Genomic DNA, 22,236 nt, shown 5'->3' with positions numbered 1-22,236 from the left:
GAAGCCTTGATTGGTGCATCTGGTACATTAAATGTATTAGCTGCTGTCTAATATGCATGGTTGTGTGGTCATGGTATCGAGCTGTTTTTTTTTTTTTTATCAGGGGTCAAACCTCAGGATCTGAACAGCGACGCCAATGACGAAGCGTCTTAAACTTTCATTCTCTCTAATGGCCACCAGGGGTCGACTCCTCTGATCCCATAGTAGTCTATGAGAAAGATGACTACTTCTCTTTTTTTTTTTATTTCTCAGTACAACATTGTAAACATGAGTTTGTGGTCTCTCTAGTTTCAAGTCTTCTTCAATGCAGCATGAGGTTCATTTAGTAAATGATGGTTCATTTCGAATCAAACAGACCATAAATCAGGGGATGCTTTAGGGCGGGGCTACTTGATGATTGACAGGTCTCACCCATGGTCCTGTGTTGGATAAAAGCGTCAGCTAAATGACATGTAATGTTGCAAAATAACAAGACGACCTCAATGCCAAACTCAAGACTTCAAACCGGAGTTTACAAACCAACTTTCCACATCGTGTCCATTCCTTACATTCTTTAGCAAGGGAAGATGCATAGAGCTCGGCCTTTAAATGTTCTTGAATTTTCCCCCAGTTTAAAGACATTTGTTGACAATAACCTGCGCAAAGAGGTGTGCGCCTTGTGATCACCCTGCCACCTCGGCGGCCTCTTGCCCAATTGCAGCCTGGATCGCGGTCGCGAGCAGAGGTAAGAGGCTGGTGGGAGAAAAAAACAATCCCGCCAAGACAAGTACTTCGTTTAGTTGAGGTTTCAATGCAAATATAGTGGAAAGAAGACGAGCTATAATTTCCACCACATGTTTGTGAAATGCAAACTCAATGCACCTTCCCACCTTCAGACGATATGGTGCTAAAATCAGAGCTGTAGTGGAAGCGGCTTTAAGTTCCAAACAGCAGCCAAACATCTGTCTTCATTTAGTACTCAAAACACCTGGAAGTTACATTGCTCAGAGTTCACAGCGTGAAGTCAAAATCATAAAGTTAAGATTACATGTTATTACTTTCTCTCTTTTGGGATTTTTTACCAGTACTGTATATTTTTGCACCATGTTACTTGGTGTTAATTTGAAATGTATATTTATTGTATGCTTATTGTATACTGTGTTTTTAAAACTTTTTTTCTGCTGTGTGTTTCCTTACTCTTATTATTATACTACTTTAATATATTATTTATCCTTATTGTTCAATTACACCTTGACTTAATTTCCTTTATTTAATATATTTATTTATTTCCTTTTAAAGTCAAGAAGGGTTCTCTGCAACGGGGGGCAAAGTAAATTCACACTATTGTTGAATTTATCATTTATGTGTTTTCTCATAACATACAATACAATACACTGAAAATACAAAAGACGTCAGAAGTTGAAAGTGAGGCGTCGTGCAGGATGAGTTGTGACCTCGGAGAAGAGAGCCTGCGGTTGTTTGGCTTCTCTTCAGCGGTGAGAATGAAACGTTAAAGGGAACTTTTGATGGGCTCTCATGACATTCAAATGAAGCTTATTCTTTGACTCGTGAGGCGCTGAGTTTTAAGAGTTCTTTACTCAGCCCTAACAAGTATGGAGAAATATTGAATCATACCATAAATCAACCATAAATGTGTTCCTACTTCTAGCGGCTTGTTCCATTGGGGTTGTTTGCATGTTGAAAAGTTATGTTTGTCCAAAATACTGTTTATTTTGTCTGAATGATCACACAAGATTTCTGTTTTTTTTTTTGTTTCTTTTTAAATGCAAGACATTTATTTGGTGTTTTAGTTGATATCGTCTTTTCTTTTTTCACAATAGATAACTCACAACGCTCACAGATCAAGACCACATCCGAATTCAAGGTGAGAACCACTGTTGGAATTCAAAACAATGTGTCATTGCCTGTTTACCGAAGTGATCCTCACGCACCCACATGTCATCTGAACCTCCGCAGAGCCCGGCAGGACATAGAGATGGAGTCGCAATAATGCGAGTATTGGAATTAAAAGGCTGCGACATCTGGAGTGACACCTGCTTCGGCTTCAGCGGCCGCAGTGCACAGCCGTCATTTATATTCTTTGCATCGTCGTTATTTCTCCCTGCCCCCCCCCCCCCCCCCCCCCCGGGGCTGAAAAGACGGAGAACACGAGGAGCTGCACATTCCCTTTGATCGTGAACGAGTTTTCGCATCTGTGTTGTGTGCTTGTTGTCTGTCGTGCTCACCGTTTTAACTCAGAAGCTTGGCTTCGACTGGGAACCAACATGGGCCTTATTTTAAATAACATGATATGTATATTATGTTTGTCCGTTATGTATTTGCAGATATCTTTTCCACTAAAAGTTTTATTTTTACACTAGTTATGTGTGTTGAACCGCGTGCTACCACTTATCCAACTGTTTGTAATGTCGTGTGCCAAACATTTCAAAAAGTTATTTATTAGTTTGACTCTATTCATCCACTGTATCAATAATAAAGCTTCAGTCGATATCAAATCCTCACAGAAAATCTCTCTGGCTTTCCAGCTACCAGTACTTTGATTTACTGACACGACGAGCGCACATCTAAAGGGCCCATTAAAGGACCTAATTGACCACATCCTGTTTGACTAAAACCTTTTATAGGAAATGTTTCAAAATGTCTTTTCCTGCTCCTGGGGAAAAGTTCCCTCATTATTGGCCTTTCCAAAGTCCTCACGCGGCCAACTTCTAAAAGTTATGACCAAAGATAACAAGATGGAATTGTTTCAGTGAACTCTGGAGAAAACTCTTATAATGATAAAATCCCACGAGGTGTTTTCACAGAGATTCCATCCGATAGATACACACCCGCTGAAAGATGTGTCGTAAGTGCACAGGGCGTCACAGCAAGAGTCTGTGAGAAGTACTTGGAAACACCAACTGGTATGCATACTGCAACTACTGCACATACTGCACCTACTGCAACTACTGCACACACTGCACCTACTGCACCTACTGCACACACTGCACCTACTGCACACACTGCACACACTGCACCTACTGCAACTACTGCACACACTGCAACTACTGCACATACTGCACCTACTGCAACTACTGCACACACTGCACTTACTGCACATACTGCACCTACTGCACACACTGCACTTACTGCACATACTGCACCTACTGCATATACTGCACATAATGCACCTACTGCATATACTGCACATAATGCACCTACTGCACATACTGCACCTACAGCACCTACTGCATATACTGCACATAATGCACCTACAGCACATACTGCACGTGGACGCAAATAACAACACAATTTCGCTCTTTTTTTTATACAGGAATAACAAATCGTTCACAAACAACTTGGTGAAAAAATCTGTTTAGTTCAGACGGTGGTAGGAAAAGGTCGGCCTCATGGTCATTGATCTCGGGGTGCAGCCGTTTGAGGGAGCAGGGGGTTACAATAACGGATCAGATTCCTTTTTCCTCTAAAGTCAACCGAATGCTGACTCAAAGAAACCAGAGTGTGCATGTGCCTCTGTTTGTTTTTGTTTTTGTAGATTCTGTGTAGTAAGTGAAGAGGGAGAACGCAACGCTCCACTCGACAGCCTGCAATAAATCCTCATCAATAAAACGCTTCATTTCACAAGCTGCCGCTTATCAGTGTCCAAATCACGGCTCCGCTGGCCCAAAGCAAGGATCACATTTCTATAATGAGATTAGGTGATTAAAAGCAGCTGTGTGACACAAAGAGGCGAGTGGTCTTCTGGAAGACAGAGAAACATGCGGTTGCTTCAGAAAATATACAAAAGTTAGAGAAAATTACTCTGGAAAGGGATTCATTCAATTTTTTTAGGATGTGATAATATATTCCCTTTACACAAAAACGTTTCATAGCTGTCAATGGTGGATACAAAGTAATGAATCCTGACATTCACGCTTGTCTTGCCAACATTGCTCCGAATTCACTCCATAAAAAGTCTTTTGAAAAAAGAAAATAAAGTTATATGAAACAGTCATTACATTATATGATTATCCTTGAATAATTCAGGCGCTCGTTTGAGAAACATGTTTTTCACAATTTATAAATCTTTAAATGTTGATGAAAACAAACGGTTCTGTTAGTGAACATATGCTACGATGACGTGACCTTTTACAGAAAAGTAATTGAGAATCAGGGCTACTCAACCTGTTGTTTTATCACCTTGTGCCACTTGGTGGAAGCAAAGACTGACTCTCACATTGATGACAGCAAGTATTACACAGGTTATAGTTCACCAGACAGGTCAGCAGCAGAACGTGTTGGCACCTAAACATAAGCTTTGATCACAGTTATTCTCCGTATTGTTTTTGCCAGAATCCTAAAACTGATAATGTAATTAGTTTGTGCAAGGATTAAACTCTTCCCTATTGGTCATTTGGATACGTGATTATACACCTCTGGTATTTCCTGTTGAATCCTGGAACTGGATAATCATTCTGAATAGTAGCTCTCATGACTGTTTTTAAACACATTATCTTAAACGTGTGTGATGTAGTGAACTGTGAGGGGTTACATGGTAAATATAACAGCAGGGAGTGTTGAGCAACACCCTGAGTAGGGAGAGAGAGAGTGAGAGAGCTACACATCAATGAAGGCAACGCGCCGCAAACAGTAGGCCGCGTCGGCAGGGATGTCTTTGGCGCTGATCTCATTGGATTCCAAACGCAGCATTCTCAGCCTGGAGAAGTTCGTCATGCTGATCGGACCGCAGAAACTGCTCAGGGAGAACTCTGAAAAGGCACAAGAGGAGAGAACCGTGAGGGTGGGCCACATGCTCAAGTCCAGCGGTTGTCGACCTTTTGCACACAGTACCAATAAAAAAACTTTGGACAGATTGAATTGAATGAGGAAATGTGCTTTGGCAACCAGAGAAAACCCGACAGACACACGGGTTATGCGATAGGGGGGAGGAAAGAGGCTGAACTGGAGTCTGCTGGTCTGTTACGGTGTCTCTTGCCAGACAGGGTGGCTGTTTTCTTTAATATCCGTTGGGCTCTGCGCAGGCGCCTCTTGTCACCAACGTCTCTGATACTCGGAATCAGGGTACCTTGAATGTAATGGTTGTAATCCCCCGTGAACCCTCCCGTCTTATGTTGTGCACATCTAATGCCAGTTTGTAATGCTTCCAGTCAGGATGCTTTGCTGTTGCTCCCTTTAACCCTTGATAAGCACAGACATGTCATGAACGGATTTGACTACACAGATGACAACTGTAATGAAAAACGGTGCCTTGAAATAATTTTGTGTATTTTCTGCTCATGAATTATTTATAAATGACAAGATCAGATATTTACATTCATGTATAGAATTAAATCGAATTTTCTTCTCAACATTAATATAGGTGATGGTACGACATCAGAGGTTCAAACAATGTGAAATTCCTTTGATCCGATAGCGGATAGGATTTTTGAATGGGATCCCTTTGCATGGATGACTTGTGAGAGTGGTGTTATGGGCTAGGTTAGACAGTAAGGATGGTAGGATAGGAATAGCATATAATATTGCTGGTGTGTGATGGATTAGGTGTGTGCTGCTTGACTGATCTGTGTTGCGAAATCCTTTGACATCTGCGAGGTTATCACGAGTTAAAAAGATGGACTTGAAGACCACTGGCTGTGGCTATGGGTTGATTTCGTAGAATTAAGAGAAAACGACTCGGCATTCCCTTTTAAGGCCGGCTTCTGAGTTTTGCTGGAAGTATTGTTAATAAGTAGATAGCCTGGGGCAAGCATTCCGAAGGCAAGCTGCAGCGCTTGCTCGAGTAGACAGCGGGAATTAAGATTGTCCCGCCAGAGATTGCTGATGTGATTGCTTGAAGCGGATACTTTGGAGGCCCTGGCATTCTCGTGACAGATGGCCCTGGCTACGGAGAGCTGCTGCGGGCTTTGAGTTTGTAGTCACTCTAAACTTGGGAAGCTGGACAATCGATGAATGAGCAGTGGCCTGTTGTCTGGAATGGAGACTCTGATAGATGAGACAGCTGGGTATGTTCGCTCGCTGAAGAACTGAACTGAGAGGGAATGAATCGTCCTTACGAACAAGGACGCTTCAGTCATGATGTTTCCGTAACGTTGTGTTGATACCATGGGGAGACCGCGGCTATAAACAATGTGGGCAAACAGGGTGCATGTCTGAATTCAAACCACACAAGCAACTGCAGTGCACTAAGTGGCTGTAGGTCGTGTATGTGGAATTATGTCCAAAACAAAGGCTTGATTTCATCTAGTTCTAAACTTAATTTAAACTTTGTGTTTCTAACCACATTTGTGCCACTGATGATTTGAGGGTCTTGTGTGTTGGTACACGCTCAGTTTGTAGAGTGCGTCCTGCTGTGCCAGCCAACCCCATGATAACAGTTAAAACTGAGTTGCCTTGAGGAGTTTTTCTTGTGCAGATTGGTCAGAAAAGTAAATAAACGAGTATCTGGCATTATTCAGTGGGGGAAGAGTGGATTGCTTGTGACAGAGGGAGTGTTAGCAGAGTTTCTTTTTAGCATATGCTAGTGTTATGCTGGTGAGCCACACCCTTTTATAAATATACAAAAAGCTAACAAAGGTTCATCCTTATTAAATAAGAACCGCTGTGAACTCACTGGGAAGGTTTCATTTGGTGTTTTTTGTAAATTATATATCTCAGTATGCATCATTTTATTTTCTCAAAAAAAGGGCTGAACATGTGACATTGTAAATTCACAGTGTTCAAATGTTCAATTTAATTCTAATAATAAGCTGTTTTATCCCACAACAAAGTGTACAAAACATATCGAGGAGAGAGAGTTTTGGAGAAAATACCGTCCTTGGACATTTAACAAAACTCTGCCTCATTAAGAGCTTGGTAAATTGTGCGCAGATACCTATATCTGATGCAAGATACAATTATTTTGTACTACTGTTGAACCAGTGTGTGTGCAATGGAGGGTCAATTGTTGTCGATACAAAAGTGACCCAACCTCACTGTCCCCTTGAGGAGATCATCAAACTACATCAAACTATTAATGGATCCAATCTGGTCTGGTTTCAACATTAATCTTCTAAATCCTCTAATACATTGAAGGCCACTACTTATCTTATAAAATAGATGTAATAATTGAGAAGTGATCATACCTTTGATCTTATTGGCATGTAAATAAAGGTTCTCCAGGTTCCTACTAACCACAGGGATCTTCTCCAGTTTATTGAACGAAAGGTCAAGCTCAACCAGCGTGCTGACATTGAAGACATTGGATGGAAGTCCTTTGTCTGTTAGCTTGTTATGAGCCAAGCGGACAAACTGCAGGTGGGGATTCAAGGTAAGAAAGCCCGCCGGCACACTCTCTATGTCATTAAACTCCAGGTAGAGCTGCCGCAGGGCCACCGGGAGGTTGTCTGGGACTTTCCTCAGCTGGTTTTTCCTCACATCCAGCATGGTCAGGGACTTCAGTCCCTCCAACGCACCTCCAACGTCCTCTAGGACGTTTGCTTGGAGCCGAAGGACGGTGAGGTTGGTCATTCCCTCAAATGAGCTGGAGAGGACTTTAAAGATCTTGTTGTGACCAAGTCCCAGCTGCGTGATGGACTTTGGCAGGTTTGGGGGCACCCGTGTGAGCTCGTTGTGGTCCAAGAAGAGGCGGTCCAGGTGCTTCAGCTTGCCGAAGACACTTTTGCCAATCTTGTCCGAGTCGAGCCGGTTGTTAAACAGCATGACCCAGACCAAGTTGGGGGCATTGTCGAACACCCCGTCCCGGATGCCCGCAATCTGGTTGTGCTGCAGGTAGACGTACTTGATGTGCGAGGGGACGCTCGGGACGTGCTGGAGGTTTCGTCCGTTGCAGTACATGGCCGTGGGGTAGCTTGGTGGGCAGTCGCACTCCAGGGGGCAGTCCGCGTCCTCGGCCCCCCAGCCAGGGGGCTGCCGCCGCCCACGCAGCTGGGACAGCCACTGGCTGTAATGCTGGCTGATGCTCAGATCCACTATTCCCATAGTGAGGAGGACCACCGCTGTCCACATGATCCCTGATGGAACAAAAACACATGAAGTCAAACAGCTGCTAATCTGTAAAACACTAAATGTATGATATTGGAGTATGGATCTATTTCTCTCTGCTCCACTTTTTAAATGCACAGTAGGTGTAAAACACTCACCGGCTTGTAGGTCAGACACGATGCTTCTTCCCTTCCTCACGTTGCAGTTTGCTGCCTCAAACTCAGCGTTCCTGGTGTACAGTAAATATCCCCCCTGGTCGTAGAGTCTGTAGGTGCAGCACGGGCCCCAGACACCCACTCTAATAAGATAACATACATTTTCAGCTTGTATGTAAAACCTTACACTACAACATATCACCTCCAGCCATGAAAATAACAATCCCGGTGCAGACATCTGCTTTTTAACAGCCTTGCTCACCTTGTCATGCCTTATAATTAGGGAAGACACTCAGGCAAAATCAGGCTCTCTATTCGTTGCAGCAGCGTGTAGATATGGAGGCAGGGGGACTTATTCTGTAGAACCTTTCGGGATCCTTGGCTAGATACTTTAATTGGAGTTAACTTTTTTCTCATATAAAACAGCCGTTATAACATCAAATTGATGAGTTGCAGGATGCTTTATGCTACTATTCACTGGATGTTTGCACAACCCTATTATTTGAGCATAATCATCTTTCGTAAACATATTTTTCTTTCTCTCTCTTGTACTTTTCTCAATTACAGTGTTCAAACTGTGGAAAAAGTTAACATATGGCTTTGTGCTGGCGCCTCCAGACAAGAGAGCGCCATCCCCATAAGGTATGGGCCTTGACTTTCTCTCGTCGTGCAATCAACTTGAATCACTCCAAGACACGAGTGAACCATTAGGACACAACATAAAGTCAAAAACATTTCGGACAAGTGTATTTTGGACAAAGTACTTGGCAGGATTACAGCAAAACAATCGGTGGCCTACCTTGAATCAAACCAATAAATACAAAAAATACATGTTCCTAAAATGAAGAAGGCAGACATCGTCATTTTGTTATATCTGTGGTAGTATATCCTTCCTCACTAGTGAATCCAAACTAGCAGTAATAGGATGGGTTTTTCGCAATGGCCCTTTGAAAATCAAATTAAAAAGTTAGATTCATCTTGCAGTTATGATCAAACTATCAAATATCCACAAACTTTATACAACAGGCATATATATTTATTTTCAGGACATCGTCTCGTTCTCTGTGTGTGTGTGTGTGTGTGTGTGTGTGTGCGTGTGTGTGTGTGTCTTTCAGCGCGCCACAAAGACATTCTGAATGAAAACAGGATGCAAAAGCTGGAAATATTCTCTTGTAAGTGAAGCAACATGTTTAATTCAAACCGTTCCGGTGTCATATATTCATGGATCCAACTAAAGCCTGAAAAGCCAACAAAATCCACATTATATGAGAATTCATGATAAATGCTCATCCCCGTTGTAAGCTGTGGTGTATTTTAAAACACTAAGTATCTCCTTTCAGGAGTCTCTTTCTCTGAAAACTGTAAACAAGACTGTATTCAAAAGAATATATGAGATCTCAAAACAATTGAGACATTTAACATAATCAAGGCAGTGGTCTCTGTCCTTTGTAACTTAAGGCACACATCTGATTGTTCAAAATAAATGTGCATAAATAAATGAACATGGCAAAAAATGCCTCTATTGATGGCACATCTGGTACCCTGTGCCTTTGGATTAGAAGAAACAGTTTGGTATCTGTTAGCTAACAAAATAACAGCACACACACACACAGCTGCTTCTCTGCGGCTCACTTTCATTGTTTTGCACATAGCGTTTCATTCATCTTGTCAATTTTTATAAATTTTTTCAACTAAGTATCTTCTATGCCGACTATCAGCTTGTGAGTTATTTCTTTACGATGCGTTACCGGCCATCGATTAAGGAACAAGCAGTTAGCAGCTAACGGAACCAAGGGCAGACATTGCTGCACCTCACCAGCCACCGCAATGTCTTTAGATTTTCTATGTTCTCTTTCTATCACCTTTGATATGTGCTAAAATAATTCATATATTTTGCATGCATGAACATTGTTGAACCGTGGCATCTGTATTGCAATCTAATTGATTCAACCTTGCAATGAGGTTTTTTAATCTCAGGGAATGTCTGTGTTTTATGACTTTACAATCTCAGAGATAATTATAGATTTGTTCCCATACATTTGTGAGTTTCTTCTCATAAATACACCACTTAAACCCCAGGATGCATGTTCTCTAATATGTTTGCGATATATCAAGAACACCTTTTGGGACATTTATTTGACTTAATGCCAACAGCTAACTGGTCAAATAACACGCAAAATCAGAGAGAAAAACTAAAATATTTATTAAAATATTTAATCCAAAGTAAAAGGCAGTGCTCAGATTGCGACTGTTGTTCAGTTGGCCACAGTTTCAGTCTCATGAGAGTAGAAATTGTGATTGGCGCTACACATGGTCAACACGTTTCAGACACGGCACACCCACAGTAACAAATACTTGTGACGTCACATCAGGATAAAAAAAGATGTGGTTTCTGGTATTGGTCATTGAATTGACCTGTCACGATTTGGGTTTGTTTCCTGTTTTATATTGTAGTGTCCTGCCCCCTGCCCTGTCGTGTCACCCCGTGATTGTCTCCGTGTCCCTGATTTCCACCTGTGTCCAATCACGTGCACCTTCCCAGTGGATTTAAGCCATGTGTGTCTCTTGTCCCTGGTGGCGTTATTGAATGTGGTTACTTTGAATGTGGTTACTTTGAATGTGTTTTGTCCTGATTCCCGGTTTGCCCCCGCTGCATTTTGATTTTTTTTGTGCCCAAAATCTGCAATAGTCTCCTGCTTCAGCCACCCTACCGTGACATGACCAAAACGGACGATGCCTGTAAACGTAACTCTTAACAACACCTTGAGGGCAAAGAGTCATAAGGATTCCTACGGGTAGAAGAGAAAGACTTAAAGAAACAGGAAACATCCTTAAAACACTTTCGATCCCACACAAACTACTAAAAATACAGTTGTTTTAAATTTGTCTCTGAGAGAAGGTTCATTAATACGCATTAAAGCCCTCACATCAAACCTTTCAATGGATAGAGTCGTTAAAGCACTTTTTTGTAAACATAAGCTTTACAAATTTGAAAAATAAAATCATTTGAGGTTAATAAAAAAATAAAAAACGCCAAAAATATATTATGAAGCCAATTGGCAACGCAAAATATCTCTAAAGCTAAATCATATAACTGCATTTGTGAAAAACTCAATTTCACTCGCTTGGAAGTTGTGTGGCTGAGTTTTGGATTTTCTTTCTTCTCTTCAAGAGTAGAGGATTAGTTGATTCATCGATGGTTTTGATTTTGATGTGATCAAAGTCCATTCTCATCGTTCGCAAGGCGTTTGTCATTTCCTCCTGATAATAAAAACACAACATCATTTTTATCAAACACAACAGGGAAGGAAAAGAAACACACACATCCAGTTTCAAGTTAAGAGTGAATGGATCTCATCATGTCATTATTTCTACAAGTGAACAGGACCATTGCTCATTCACCCTCAACCCACTTCAGATGTTGGGCTCGATGAAATTGAATCAGGAGCACCAGGTCTTACCTTCACCTTCTCCCAGACTTCCTGCTCCACCTGCAGCCGGCGGCCGGTGTGAAGAGGTGTCCGCGAGGCCTCCACGGACCGCTGCGCAGAGGAGCGACATCACAGATAAGTTTCCACCAAATCATGCAAACATCTCTAAAAATCTGCAGATTCAGCGTCTCACGTTGATCCAGGGATGGCTCACGAACTGGGCGATGGTCATCCGCTGGGTGGGTTCGGTTTTCAGTAAGTGGCAGATTAGCTGCTTGGCTGAAAACAGGCAAATCATCACCACAGCCCTCCTTAAATCCACCACATGTGTCTCCTCGATTGCATGCCACGGCAGTAAATTCAGTTGTGTGCGAGACCAGTGTCCCGACTGTCATGAGTCTGCCTTCAACAACCGTTACAGTTGTAACTGGGCTTGGTTTGTAAATGATAAAAATGAAAGAAAAAAGGTATATGGCGTGTTTCGGCATTGGAAACCAATAAAACAGTGGTTTAACTTCCCTACCCGCTCACCTTCCTCAGACACGCCGCTCCACTCCGGGGTGGGGAACTCGTATTTTCCATTACAGATCCGTCTTTTCATCCCTGGGGACATGGCCAGACCGTGATGTGAGAAAAAGGGAGGATATCCACTAAGCCTGAGTATATCAAAGACAGAAAAACTATACAATGTAATAAAAAAGCAAAAATTTGAACGTTTGATTGCAATGGGAAAATAGTAACAGAATCCCTGAAAACACCCCGATTCACTTACAGAATATACATGATGACGCCCAGAGACCACATGTCGCAGGATCTGTCATACTTCTCAGGACCAAGAACTTCTGGAGCTGACACAGTGTCAACAAAATGTTTTAGATCAGTTTCACATTAAATGTCTAACTTCAGCATGAAAAACTTGTCATATAAGTGCCGTTTTTTCACAGGACATGACTTCTCATCGGTCCCACTACTTTCCATCGAAAGCAACCCAATAAAACACCCTTTAAGGGCAGAACACTCAGCAGAGAGGACGTCTCATCGTCTCAAAGGTGCTCACACTGATCGATGGCTGTGGTTTCCACTCCAGGGAATTTCATGAGAACTTGTTGCAACGGGAGAAACCCAACTCGATGTCTTTTGGTGATAAGTTGGCGTAAACAGAGCATTAGAGTCATCTTGGTCGTCTAACCATCTACCCGAGGGAAGTCTTTGGATTTGGATTGTCCTTTCACATCAGCTACTGTTTGCCATGTTCAATGTTGTCTTGAGACAAGGATAATATAAAATATATATTGAGGAAGATGCCAAAAGCAGAGTGAAGTTAATATTTAAGGTGGCAGGGTTTTAACCTGGGCACACAGAGCTAGCATTGCCCTGACCCCGACATGCACAATTTGACGCTGTTTCCGGTATTTTCTATTCCGACGGTCACCTTAAAAACATTAGTAATGTTAATTCATACATGTCAACGAATCTGGCTGTATAAAAATAAACATTTACAGGTTAACTACAGCAGGAAAGTCACATAAATGATGGGAAGCAGTAAGAACAATCGGGCGACGGTCTGGCAATGCTGGGGCGATGATGATTTATTGTGCTATTTGGAGCTATTTTAACTTCCAATTTTCACAAATTTTCTCATGCGATACTTTCTTCAACCGGATGGAGTAACATGGCGTCTCACCGACGTAGTAGGGGGTAAAACAAGGGGTTGCTAAAGAGTTTGAGGCAGTTATTTCTTTGGCGAACCCAAAGTCCGTCAGCTTGAGGAGGGCATCCGGCCTTTTGGACGTGTACAGCAGGTTCTCCGGCTGAAAGAGAACATAATCAACCACAAGAAGAGACCAATAAAAATACAGTTGATAGCTGATTGTCTTTTCACACTTACGACACCACACATTTTAAGTTTAACCTTTTTTCTTTAATATCCAATAAAGCGGTGCAGAAGAACATTGAAGGAAGAGGTCACATGACAATTACAGATGCAGATACTCATTTGTCGACTATCAAGTCTACACTTAAGTCTGCCTAGGATGTTTCATGCTCTTTAGATAAAACTCTTGGATCATAAAAGGGTCTTAATAAATCCCTCTGGTTCGGTTCATCACAAAACCCTTTGTAAACATTAAATAATTTCAATAGATCCCTTTTAGTGGGTTGTAGATGAATCCCTTGGAACATTAAAGGCTCTTAATGAAGCTCTGGCTGGGTTCTAGATGGAAGCCTGTGAATATAGAATGGAGGTAGCACCGGTAGAAGAGGGAACGGGTAGGACTTCCAGAGAGGGGTCCAGGTGGAAACTTTCACTGATGGTTTGAGGTATAATCCTTTCAGTTGAGTTCCAGGTAGAACCCTATGAATAGGTTTCAGGTGGAAACTTGATAAAAGGTTTTTGCGAGGAAACAAAAAGCTTCCTGTGATGACACGCCGAGAACCATCTATACTTCCATTTAGAAGCTAAGTTCCAAAGCATACAGCAGATAATAAAAAAACGGCCAAATCAAGATTCCAAGAGAAAAGAACTCTGGAGGAAACGCCTCCAGTTGAACTTGTTCGTGGAAACAACTCCAGCTGGACTTTAAATACTGCAGATCGTTCTACTCTGCCTTAAATATCGGTTCCTTGACAGGTTATTACATTTTCAGTGGCATGTAAGCACAATAAAAGTGAACCAACAGCTTTTAATTGAGTTAAGAATAATCCCATGTCAACCCTAATCCTAACCCTATGCTTTAACACACACAACTTTAGCATTACCTTGATGTCTCTGTGAGCAATGTTGATGGAATGCAAGAAATGTGTGGCTCCTCCAATGCTTTTCATGATGTCAGAGGCCTCTGAGGGACACAAGAGAGTGAAGATGAACGAGAGTTCAACCACAAAGATTAAATTATAAAAAATCAGCATCACAGCATCTGATTTCTACTGATGATGCAGATTGTTAAAATCTCATAACTACTGTTTTTTTTTAAATTGGAATTCCAAATACCTTTTGTGTATTGTCCCCCCTTTTGTCTGAACTGTGAACCGGCTCATGACGAAAATAGGAATAACATGTGTTTAAACCTAAGGATGGACAGGTTGTACTTTTTGTTTAGATAACTTGAATTTAGATGCAACATTTTGTTTCCAGTTCAAATTTAAAGTTATTTTTGTATCATAGCAGGGTCAAAACAGGAGTATTTAATATAAATAATTACTGTGCCCTTCTATTTTTGACATTCCAGTGATGCAATCTGCACACTACGGCCCATCTGAGTGAAGCGTAGAGGGCTTAGAGGGCTACTTTCAGTTTGCGTCTCCATCGTTTGGGCTTCCTGGTAAGCGGTCGACTGTGAGAGTCAGCGAGGGGCTTGGAATGGCGCATGTGCGAAAGGGATCGTGCCACCGTCACAACGTCAAAAAATATGTACATGGATTTATTCTATGTTCTTCACTCCCTGATTTGAACGTCTTCTAGGCTCTTTCCTCACAAGATAAACGGAACTTTCAATTAATTGGCAGTGGGACAGACTTCCCGCGAGGGGTTGGTTGACGTTGGGATTGGGCCAAGAGCTCTGTTTGTGTCCTCAGGCGCCTTTTCAGTTCCCGAGGCTCATCAGGCATCGGCCCAGCTGCTCAGCGACCCTCCTTCCTGGCTGCAGAGAGCTCCCGGGGGTTATTGAGGGTTTCCCTTGGTCTCGGCTGGCTGGTTTCTGGTGTCCAGCCGGGGAAATCGCTGAGGCAGTTTGGCAAGGGTCTTATGACTCTAGTTTTCTCTTGTTTTTTGGCTAGCTAGAATGTTCAGTATTGTCTCGATCTACATAGATAGATGGCTTCCGTTATCGTTTTGGCCTCAAAGTTTCTGGTGTCACAACCTCATATTTTGTTTTACTTTCTCTTAAAACAATGTTCCCAACATATTTCAGCTATTGTTTCGTTTTTAACCTTTAGCCAACATCAACAAGCTGTTACAGCTTGTATACCCCAAGCCCCCAAAATAAGCCCCCCTAAACAGGCCATAACAGCTCCATTGAGGGGTGAGTTCAGTCCGCCTCACTCAGCTGACACACATACCTTCTCCTGATTTGGTTGCATTAATCATTCTTTGCTTCTCTCACTCCTTCAAATTAAAAGCACGGAACTTACAGAACACGTATTGACGGATTCAGAAGATTGCTATTTGTAAATGAGGCAATCAGTTAAGAAACCTTTTGGGAATAATGACGAAGCAGGAGCAGCCACAGTGAGCCGTCACTGCCTCCACCCCTCCTCCTCGTGAATGCAAAAATGCTGATTATTAACTGCCCCAAAGAATCCTGGGATCAAACCACATTGACCAACAGGGAGCGACCAGGACACAAATCTCTTGGATTGTAACTTGAACTTGAAATTATTAGTTACTTTACCTCTTTCTGTAAATGCATGATTCCCTCTGTCTTGGATGTGACTGAACAATTCACCTCCATCCATGCTGAAAACAAAAAACATAAATCAACATAAATATAGTGTAGGGAATTTGTTCAGGCATAATGTCCTCACTTCTACTGGTCAATGTTTCCTGGTTCAGTCGAGAGGGTCATGAAGGCGTCTGCTTAGAATCACTGTGGCTTTAATAACCCCGGAGAGGTCCACGGATGAAGTTCACAGCTTTGGAGATATGGACATATTTTGAACCAAAAGTTGCACAAGACCTCCTCCAAGGTGACTTGATTAAACACGAATACACTGTATTCATCTTATTTATTGCCTGACACTTTGCGCTGATGTATTGTGGATTAGATTATGATTCTTTACTGGCCAAAAACTTTTTTTTTAAACTAAAGAATTTCTTTGATTAGGTAGAGTAAAACGCTGTCAACTTAGATCTAAAACAGCTGGAAACATCAGTCACTTAACGCGCAGACGGTTTTATAGTTTACGGCCAGGATTGAATTATAACACAACATTAATCACAACTCACATCGCTTTATATCCTCTTGTAACATTCGCTCACATGGACACCTGCCCGATCGGGTTTTTAACAAATCTGTCCCTCCCCGCTGTTCATCACTTTGTTTTTAGAAGCTGCTAAAGCTAAAATTGTTGTGATTGTGTTTTAAGACCACACACACAGTGTATTAGAGGAACACACCACTCCATTACGACGAGGAGGCACTTCCTTCCATGGTAGATATTCTCATAGACGCCTATGATGGGCACAATGTGGGGGCAAGGGGACACCCTCCAGTGGAGGTCCACCTCGCGCCTCGCCTCTGGACCGTCCTGCAGCATCTGGAAGAAGGCATGATCAAAAAATGAATCTGCGATAAGTGTCGTATAATGACGATGAACTTTATTCTAACAAAATAAGATATTTGTGAAATTACAAAAAGGGCATTCACAATTGTCCGCAGTCGGAGGAAAGACAATTAAAAGTCGTAATCCTCAGAAAAGGACCACGAGCAAGGCTGATTGTTTTAAAAATCCACCTGACAACCTCAGACTCTTATCCAATCATCACATTCATGACTCTGTGCCACGTGGGTTCTTTGTGCTGAATTTCAGTTGCATTCTTCTGTAATATTTAAATTTGGAGGATGAGATTTACAATCTTCTTTGTTGGACTCTTTCAGCGCAGATGATTCACTGCAGTCGATCTCATTCAGTGGATTAGTCCGTCTCCCATGCTTACATCATGATGATCACCCCCCCCCCCACAGGATGCACCGCTTTAACAGGACCTCAGAGGAAGGGAGGGGAAGCCACCTGCAAATGAATATTCCACTACGTGATTTATGGTTTGGGAGCAGTCGCCTCTTCTTTTTCTACTTTAGAGGAACATTGAGCAGCTTTCATGTGGATTCAGAACGATTAAATATTAATATTAAAACTGGTGTTAATTCATTTTATTGGCATATAAAAGGTCCTATAAAATTATTGGAAAGAGTTTCCAAAATTCACAACTTTTATCTAACAAAATGACCTCTTGCCGACCACTGTGCTACGCACTTGGCATTCAAAGGTTTTAGTTGGTTTCCATCGGCAACCTTGCTTTTACATGTTGGTAAATCCTGCTCACTGGCCTGGACATTTGGGAAAACGTCTCCTAAAAACTGCAGATTCTGGTAATTAAAAATCATTCTCCTTCTTTCCTTCGCTGTACAGCGTGACGTCTCGTCTCGTTTGAACTCCACCAGCATCATAATCAGTCAGGCATCTCAGGCACGAGGCTACTTTTAGATACAGCCCCCCCCCCCCCCTAACCTCGTGCTGGACAGGGAGAGTCAACCGTCTTTGGAAGGAGACACCTTGCCCTGGCGGGCCGGAGAGGCCAGAGCTGTTGGACAATATGTATCATTTACTAACTTAGACCCGGGACAAATCCTTCTGCCCTTAACTGACCAGTTCTAATGAGAACCAACATCTATAACTCACATCCAACGTTCACCCCACCTCTTGAACTCTGCTCCGAATTCAATTACTACCTCTCAATCCAGATGTGACAACGGATACACGCGCTCCCTCCTTTGGGTCTTGGTCCAGAGGAATGCGGTGCGGTGACCTACCACGTCGCACGACAGCCATCGAGGGCCAGGCTTACATCCCGTTGACCGCGCTCAGATAATGAAAAAACAAGTTTTGCCGCCAGCTAAAAATGGTGAGATCTGATCGGACGATCACACTGTACTCAAAAAATCCCCTCCTGAAGCTTCATCTTTCTGTACAACGTCCTACCTTAAGCCCCAGAAGAAAACAAATGCACTTGAGTAAAACAAGAGCAACACTTGTTATTCACACATGCATGGAAAGACGGTGCCAAATTGGTTGCCATTGAGGTGATGTCACTGGTTCAAGTGTCAAAGATCAGCTGACCGCCTCTGAAGAATCCCGAGAGCCATGAACACAAACAACATCTCGATATCAAACGCCAGTCGGGTTCATAGTGAATCCAGGTACGTTGTGCTACATGTGTCTTTGCGAGCCAACATTCAATCCTAATGGGGTAAAGCTCTCCGTAGGACCAACACAACGCACAACATGTTTCTCCAAATAACTCCACTCTAGAAGCTTCAGAATGAATAGGATATGATTTAGATAACAGTACCTTTAGTGCGTACTTTCCACCACTCTCTCTGTGGAAAACCTGCAGCACTCGGCCATTTATCCCCATCCCGAGCACCTGGCTTGTTACACTGTAATCTTCTGTTATCACATTCCTTCTGATCTGAAGAGGCTCGTTAAACGCTTTCCCAAAGCACTGTGGGAAAGATGCGGGGTCACGATGGAGCTGCTGCTGCCGATTCGACATGCTTAACCACCGGCAAGCGCGTGGTGACCCGTCCAAAGGGGTGCGTGTCCCCGTCTGCTCTCTGCTGGACCGACTGTGGCTCATGTTGTTGTCCCCGTGGGAGATAAGCCCCCAACACGAGCAGGGACAGCTGTTCACCCCCACCCCCCCCAACCCCCACAGCCCCCTCCCTGGGAGCGGAGTGACCGGCCGGAAAAGTCTGGTTTCATCTGAGATTCTCAACAGGCCGCCGGAAAACAACTTGTCCCGGTAAACAAATAAACTGCTTGATGAACTCAATGAATCAATTAGGGGAGGAACGGATGGGGGCACCTTGCTTGTGTCTGCTGCTCTATGGCAACAGGGAGAATAGTTTGACTCTACATTTTAGGCTCGTCGATTGGAATAAACAAATTTCGAAATCCCAAGTTTAATTTGTAAATATATTAGTCTCGTTTCAAGGGGTCGAGCAGCGACACCTGCAGGTCAGAGGAGGACGGGCTCCTGCTGGCGTCTCGTATCGTTTTAATTATATGTATTTGTTGTTGGTGCTTTCGAATGAATCTCACGCTCCTGCAGATTTAACGAAGAAATCACGAAACAACGCCTGAGCAATGGAGGAAGGGGAGCAGTTGATATTGAAGTAATTCTGACCCTCATAACCAACGGGCCTTCATCTGGCAAGACCTCTCCCTCCCATTATAATTCCATCATCATACTTGACATTTCATCTGCTTTTCCCACTTTAGCACGACAGTGCTCCTCTCGTCCATCGTACATACCACAACTCCCGTAGTGCTCCTTCCCCTCTTAAATCCACTCTTAACACGTTGCCAGCACACCCCTCATTTCCCAGACAAACATCTACAGACATGTGAGCAAAAGGCCGCTGGTTTGTTGTTGGTGGAATTCTTCCCAGCTTTCTTTGTTGGGATTCTTTCTTTGTTGCAAATTTTATTAGCACTTGTTCAGTCTTTTTTCAGTCCATTCCATGCGTATGTGGAAAGAAGGGGAGTAGAACAGACATTCTTGATTAAAATCAGCGCGTACGGTGGTCCGACTCTAAATAAAGTAAAGTACAACAATATTGGCCTAAAAATTAACTTAAAGTATCCAAAGTAAACTGGCTCATAATGACTCATGGGTCACTTTAATGTTGCAGCAAGGAAAGATGGGGTTGATTTTATTTGTTTCTTTCATTACATTACAAGAAATAAACTATTTAATCCATTAACTGTGTGCAGATGTCCTTTGTTTCCATGTCATCGTAGTTTAAGATATCCAGCAGTGCCTCTTCTATAGAAGAGTAAAATTACATAGAATAGATTTACTCACATCTGATTAAAGTATCTTACAGTTGTATTTAAGAATACCTGCTTACATTCCAGGGAACAAAATTCATCCCCAATTTCCATCTGGACCTCGATGTGAAGAAGAGTCAAGTGGAGATGAATTTTTTTCGGGCCAAAAAGTCAGCTGGATATTTTGGAAAGGAAAGTTTTCTGAGTGTGCGTGACACGTTTATCTGTTTCTGATGGCGTGCAGACTAAGTTTCTTGACTTTTATTAAGACAGAAAGTGGCCCGCATCAAGCTCTGGTGCACAATCTGGTAAAGCCTGAATAAAACATATGCAGACGATGCCCACGATGACCGATAAATGTCCAGACTCACATGATGCACAGGACTCAATCAGAAATCAGCAAAACCTAAAGTAAAGTCGGGGAGCCGTCTTTTTGAAACGCATCTTTGATCATTTATTAGAAGGTTTGTTTTGAAAAATTCCACAATAAAAAAGGCTTATGTTAATTCAATTCAATTCAATTCAATTCATTTTATTTTGTATAGCCCAAAATCGCAAATTACAAATTTGCCTCAGAGGGCTTTACAGTCTGTACACATGCAACATCCTCTGTCCCGAAACCCTCACATCGGCACAGGAAAAACTCCCCAAAATATGAAAAAAACCCTTCAATGGGGAAAAAAGGGAAGAAACCTTAGGGAGAACGTCAGAGGAGGGATCCCTCTCCCGGGATGGACAGACTGCAATGGATGTCATGTGTACAGAATCAACAATGTAAAAGATGTACAATACATTCAATTTCTCTAACTGAAATGATACAAGTAATTGCAAGTAGCAGAAGAGGTGTACGGCAGGACCACTGCAGGGACAACCTCCATCAGATCGAACCACCATCCACAGAGGCTTCTGTGGGGAGGGAGAGCAGAAAGATGTTGGTTTTTGATGACAGTAATATGAATCATATTTAAAGTAATGATGATGGCAGTAGCAGGTGTCAGCAGAGCCATGAGCCAGGAGTCAGAACCGGGGTCCGCACGAAACTATGATCCACGGAGACCTGCTAGGCGAGAAAGCACAAAAAACTCCCGGAAAGAAGCTTAATTAGTGATGTACATTAATAAAGCATGGATGATTGTGGGAGGAGAGAGTGAGAGTGAGAGAGGGGCTCGGTGTGTCCTAAGAAGTCCCCCGGCAGTCTAAGCCTAGAGCAGCTTAACTAAGGGCTGGTCCAGGCTAACCTGAGCCAGCCCTAACTATAAGCAATATCAAAGAGGAACGTTTTAAGCTTTATCTTAAATGAACTGACCGAGTCTGCCCCCCGGACTGAAAGTGGAAGCTGGTTCCACAAAAGAGGAGCTTGATAACTGAAGGCTCTGGCCCCCATCCTACTTTTTAAAACTCTAGGAACCACAAGTAGCCCAGCATCTATGGAGCGTAGATGCCTTGTAGGACAATACGGTGTAACAAGCTCTTTAAGATAAGACGGTGCCTCACCAGCAAGTGCCTTGTAGGTGAGGAGAAGTACCTTAAATTCTATTCTTGATTTAACAGGAAGCCAGTGCAGAGAAGTTAATACAGGAGTTATATGATCCCATTTCTTAGTTCTTGTTAATACACGTGCTGCAGCATTCTGAATCAGCTGGAGAGGTTTAAGCGATTTACAAGAGCAGCCTGATAACAAAGAATTACAGTAATCCAGTCTAGAAGTAACAAATGCATGAACTAGTTTTTCTGCATCACTTTGAGACAGGAAGTTCCTGATTTTTGATATATTCCGTAGATGAAAAAAGGCAGTCCTTGAAGTCTTCTTTATATGAGAGTTGAAGGACATATCCTGGTCGAAGAGAACTCCAAGATTTCTGACGGTGCTGTTGGATACCAGAGCAATTCCATCCATAGAGACTGTATCACGTGACAGCTGACTTCGAAGGCGCTCTGGGCCTATCATGATAACTTCCGTTTTTTCCGAGTTTAACATCAGGAAGTTGCAGGTCATCCAGGTTTTGATGTCTCCAAGACAGTCCTGAAGTCTAACAAGTTGGTTGGTGTCTTCTGGCTTGATCGATAGATACAGTTGAGTATCGTCTGCATAACAATGGAAGTTTATGCGGTGTTTTCTG

At 42.6% G+C, this 22,236-nt stretch overlaps 2 protein-coding genes and 1 non-coding gene across 4 annotated transcripts; 1 reads left to right on the top strand and 2 right to left on the bottom strand.

Annotated features, from left to right (window-relative positions):
- The first annotated feature begins 1,226 nt into the window (after positions 1–1,226).
- Positions 1,227–2,104, top strand: LOC119221708 (uncharacterized). The gene is made up of 2 exons (XR_009956264.1): positions 1,227–1,864; positions 1,957–2,104. It is a non-coding gene; the product is annotated as an uncharacterized LOC119221708 (transcript).
- Positions 2,105–4,596: 2,492 nt separating this feature from the next.
- fmodb (fibromodulin b) lies at positions 4,597–8,405 on the bottom strand. The gene is made up of 4 exons (XM_037477726.2): positions 8,398–8,405; positions 8,139–8,245; positions 7,122–8,009; positions 4,597–4,748 (listed from the first exon to the last, which is right to left on the bottom strand). The coding sequence occupies exons 1-4, from the start codon at positions 8,403–8,405 to the stop codon at positions 4,597–4,599; spliced, it is 1,155 nt and encodes a 384-aa protein (XP_037333623.2).
- Positions 8,406–10,314: 1,909 nt separating this feature from the next.
- Positions 10,315–18,909, bottom strand: LOC119223602 (MAP kinase-activated protein kinase 2-like). 2 transcript variants are annotated; one of them, XM_037480946.2, is made up of 10 exons: positions 18,633–18,909; positions 16,680–16,819; positions 15,955–16,019; positions 14,324–14,403; positions 13,251–13,377; positions 12,339–12,414; positions 12,098–12,222; positions 11,760–11,845; positions 11,597–11,677; positions 10,315–11,396 (listed from the first exon to the last, which is right to left on the bottom strand). In XM_037480946.2, the coding sequence occupies exons 1-10, from the start codon at positions 18,834–18,836 to the stop codon at positions 11,253–11,255; spliced, it is 1,128 nt and encodes a 375-aa protein (XP_037336843.2). In that variant the 5' UTR covers positions 18,837–18,909; the 3' UTR covers positions 10,315–11,252. The 2 variants fall into 2 exon arrangements, with proteins under 2 accessions (XP_037336843.2, XP_037336844.2); XM_037480947.2 differs by lacking the exon at positions 18,633–18,909 and adding an exon at positions 18,013–18,602.
- Between the last annotated feature and the right edge of the window lie 3,327 nt (positions 18,910–22,236).

This window comes from Pungitius pungitius, chromosome 1 (genome assembly GCF_949316345.1).
Source record: "Pungitius pungitius chromosome 1, fPunPun2.1, whole genome shotgun sequence".
Taxonomy (NCBI): domain Eukaryota; kingdom Metazoa; phylum Chordata; class Actinopteri; order Perciformes; family Gasterosteidae; genus Pungitius; species Pungitius pungitius.
The sequence above is the reverse complement of the archived record's forward strand: the minus strand, read 5'-3'. Positions and strand labels throughout refer to the sequence as shown.

Excerpts from the sequence above, each read along its gene's own strand:
- fmodb (XM_037477726.2), bottom strand. Across the intron at positions 8,010-8,138 it reads CGTGTCTGACCTACAAGCCG|GGATCATGTGGACAGCGGTG; the intron begins GTGAGTGTTTTA and ends TTGTTCCATCAG. Across the intron at positions 4,749-7,121 it reads ACATGCCAATAAGATCAAAG|AGTTCTCCCTGAGCAGTTTC; the intron begins GTATGATCACTT and ends GTGCCTTTTCAG.
- LOC119223602 (XM_037480946.2), bottom strand. The coding sequence starts at position 18,836 with ATGTCGAATCGGCAGCAGCAGCTCCATCGTGACCCCGCATCTTTCCCA. Across the intron at positions 13,378-14,323 it reads TTGCTCACAGAGACATCAAG|CCGGAGAACCTGCTGTACAC; the intron begins GTAATGCTAAAG and ends GTTCTCTTTCAG. Across the intron at positions 12,223-12,338 it reads GGCGTCATCATGTATATTCT|GCTTAGTGGATATCCTCCCT; the intron begins GTAAGTGAATCG and ends TGATATACTCAG.